Source organism: Microtus ochrogaster, unplaced genomic scaffold, assembly GCF_000317375.1.
Source record: "Microtus ochrogaster isolate Prairie Vole_2 unplaced genomic scaffold, MicOch1.0 UNK4, whole genome shotgun sequence".
Lineage (NCBI taxonomy): Eukaryota > Metazoa > Chordata > Mammalia > Rodentia > Cricetidae > Microtus > Microtus ochrogaster.
The window spans coordinates 17404831-17408134 of record NW_004949102.1 but is presented as its reverse complement, the minus strand read 5'-3'; the positions used below and the strand labels follow the sequence as shown (position 1 = coordinate 17408134).

Sequence of the window (3304 nt, the reverse complement as noted above, 5' to 3'; positions counted from 1 at the left end):
CAAATTTTGGTCTGCATGAAGAATGAAGATAGTATATAGTTCATCTATTGTGTGACTTTCCTATTTACTTTTTCATCTATTTGACATAGTTGAGTCTTTTCTATGCCCCCTACTCTCTCATTGGTAATCAAACCTAGGGTGTTATACATGCTAGACAAGAGCTCTGCCACTGTACTATGCTACAACCTCAGACTTTATTACTTTTTAATATATTCTCTATAGAGCACAGCCCAGCAGAACTTTGTGATGAGGGAAATGTTCTGTATCAGTACTGTCCAGTATAGTAGGTACCACACTTATTTAACCAACACAGTTTAAAACCTACTGACAATATATAGACTCCAATATAATTAATTTATCCATAATTGACTCCAAATCTTCAGGTCATTACCAGGTACTAATATAGATACACATATTAATGATTTAGACATTCTGTTCAAGGTTTGTCTGGCAAGGGTGTGTGAATGAGTAGCAAAGGCAAGTATCCAAGACAAAAAAAATTTTTTTCATGAACAGAATGAGCATGGATGGATGGATGGACAGACAGACAGACATGAGGGGTGCTTGTCTATCAAAACGAGAATGTTTTCTATAAGTATATAAATCAAATGCACACAAGTTAGTGTTGGAACATGTGATATGGTTCTATAGCAAGGAATTAATATCTCAAATACACACATCACAAAGAAACATTGAATTAACTAACATAGATCAGGTTCTAAATTGTAAATCGCTTTTACCTGTAGAGTGCTGAAAAAGTGGGCTGCTTTGATCTTCAGTGGACCAAGATACCAATACCTTAGGAAACCAAGATGAAAATGAGAAGAGTTACCAGTGTGTTAGAAATCGTCTAGGACAATCAATGCATCAGGATTGTACCTCTGCTATGACTGGCTGCTCTTAAGGATTGGCCAGAGAACTGTAGCATAATACAGCCATAATTTAATATAAATTTTAATAGCACACAGAACAGTACGCAATTAGATAGTATAAATATTCTTATAGTTAATAAGAAATGTATATCCTAAGTCTCTTTGACCCCTAAATTTACAAATCATTATAATACAGACTTTCACTGATATAATTGATTCAGTATACAGGCAAAAGAGCCACAAGAAGAAAGCAATAAAGCCACACACACATAGTGTATTATGGATGCCGCTTGACCTAATATGTTACAGGATACAGGACAGAGTCCTGTATTCCATGGCCCCTCCCACATAAAATGTGCGCATTCATATACACTAGTATAGCTCACATTACTCACATTATACAGCTTTAATATTCCAAGTATAAATTCTCAGAGTAAAAATTCATTGCATATTGCTAAGTGCATAAAAGCTACTCGAGAGATGTCAGGTTGCAATCAGGAAGTGATGTAAATGCTACTCGTTACATGTAGCAGATAACTACATGCTACTTGACTGCTCCTGACTGATTCATGTCAGAAGGCTTTTATTTAGCTCCTATTACATATATGGAGAAAGGTATGTAGAGTATAAACATGCAGAAAAACACTTTAAAATTCCTACCTTTGCACCCATGATTTGAGAAGTTAACGACTCCCAAATAATACTAACTAATAAGTGACTACATATGTTGTAGTATAAACTGATCACTATTTACTGGTAAGAAAAGTAAGGAAGAAAGAAAACAGGGTGGTCACGCTGTGAAATAAGACACAGGATAAAGCACAGGTATGGAGCAGAAAGTGACTGGAAGCGACCCAAATCTAGACGATGAAAGATGGAGGAAAAAACTTCAGATAGGAAGAAGGATCACAGCCAGAGAAAGGGCAAGGCTTAAAAATAAAACAGAAAATTGGCCATTAGGGACGATGGCACCATAAGTTGGGCCCAAATCCCAGAACAAGGAAGTCAGATAAAGCCAAACTGGAGCTGTTCTAAATTATCATTCAGGTTAATACTGTGAGGGTATCAATGAGGGCCTTAGATATTTGGTATTTTATGGTATTTTTGAAGTCCTCTCTCTATACTCCCTTTTCCCAAGTAGAAAGACGCCCTGATTCAGGCTGTCCATTTCTAAAGTTATCAACAGTCCCTTGCACCTTTTCCAGTAGTGAACGTGACACTGTGGTTGTAGGCTTCCAGTGGCCAGCAAGGGAATGGTTCTTATTTTACACCAGAAGTGACTCAGCAGTCAGTTCTAGCCAAGGTGTTATGTGACCACCTGCAGATCTTAAAACTCAAGGTTCAGAAGCCATGGGGCAGGGAGATGAGCTGTTCCTAAGACAGCTGACCTGCACTAGTGCTGAACTGTGGAGCAGAACACCGGGAAGCGGTTTGTTCTGAGCAGACTTTCTCAAAGAAAGCTAAGCAATTCTCCCAGTGAGCTGTGGGAATCCGAGATGACAGATAAAACCCAAGGTAACCTGTGGCATCAGCATAACCATGGCACACTTGCAAACAGAAAGACATGAAGCATTTACGACTGTGGTGCAATGAGACAGCAGGACTCTCCTGACACTCCGCTCTCAGGAATCCATCACCAGGGACAACAGAGTGAAATGTGTGAGAAATCTCTGTGAAGAATGTTTAGCAGTCTGTCCATAACTGCGAGAGAGGTTCTTGATGAGAGAGCTGTACACTAACTCAATCTTAACTCAGTGCCTCTCCTACAACCATAAGCCCTGGGCTCTAGGCTAAGGAAGGACGGCACCTCCACTAGAAATGAAATGAACCTTGGATGTGTCTCCTTCAGTCCTGCCTCAGGCAGCTGCCCACGCTTCTTTCCTAGGCGGAAGCTTCATTCCACATGAGTCTCCAAAACTAATTCTATCCCCACAAGAGCCAGCAGCGGCCTGCCAGTCGCTCCTCCTGAGCCTGTTCTTGCAGTCAGCAAATCCAGACCTCACTTTCTCCACCCAAACACGGTCTGCTGGCCAAGTAGGACCTTACGTGCTCCCTGAAGCTAGGGTACAGGCAGCACCTTGGAGTTCATCTAAGTATGCTGCTGTGTGATAAGCAATGCCAGTTCTTTGTTCTGTGTAGCTTGAACCTAAGCTACATGTGAGAAAACAGACGTGCCCTTCTCTTTATGGCTATTCCCAGTCCTTAGCTTATAGGCTCCAAACTCTTAGCTGGTGCTCCTATTTCAGTATCAAAACCAAATTCAGCTACCTGGCCTAAAAGATTTACCCACAGATCATTGTTTTAAAACCTCAAAAGCAAGGTTGGAATAAAACGTTTAAAGAACCATCACGCATGAACACAGCAATCCTTTACTTGCTAACTTTGACGCCAGCATCTCTGAAGGATCCCCATCGGAGGCCAGTCATTGCAAA

The 3304-nt window shown here is 40.7% G+C and overlaps 1 protein-coding gene across 1 annotated transcript in view; it reads right to left on the bottom strand.

Annotated features, from left to right (window-relative positions):
• The window catches only part of Agk (acylglycerol kinase), a 93675-nt gene that overhangs the window by 14759 nt on the left and 75612 nt on the right, over positions 1 to 3304 (bottom strand). The window contains exons 10-11 of the mRNA XM_013353233.2: positions 3246 to 3304; positions 741 to 798 (exon numbers count right to left, since the gene is read on the bottom strand). The exon at positions 3246 to 3304 is cut by the window's right edge and continues 21 nt beyond it. Coding sequence (XP_013208687.1) covers positions 741 to 798; positions 3246 to 3304 — 117 coding nt within the window. The remainder of the gene's footprint in view (positions 1 to 740; positions 799 to 3245) is intronic.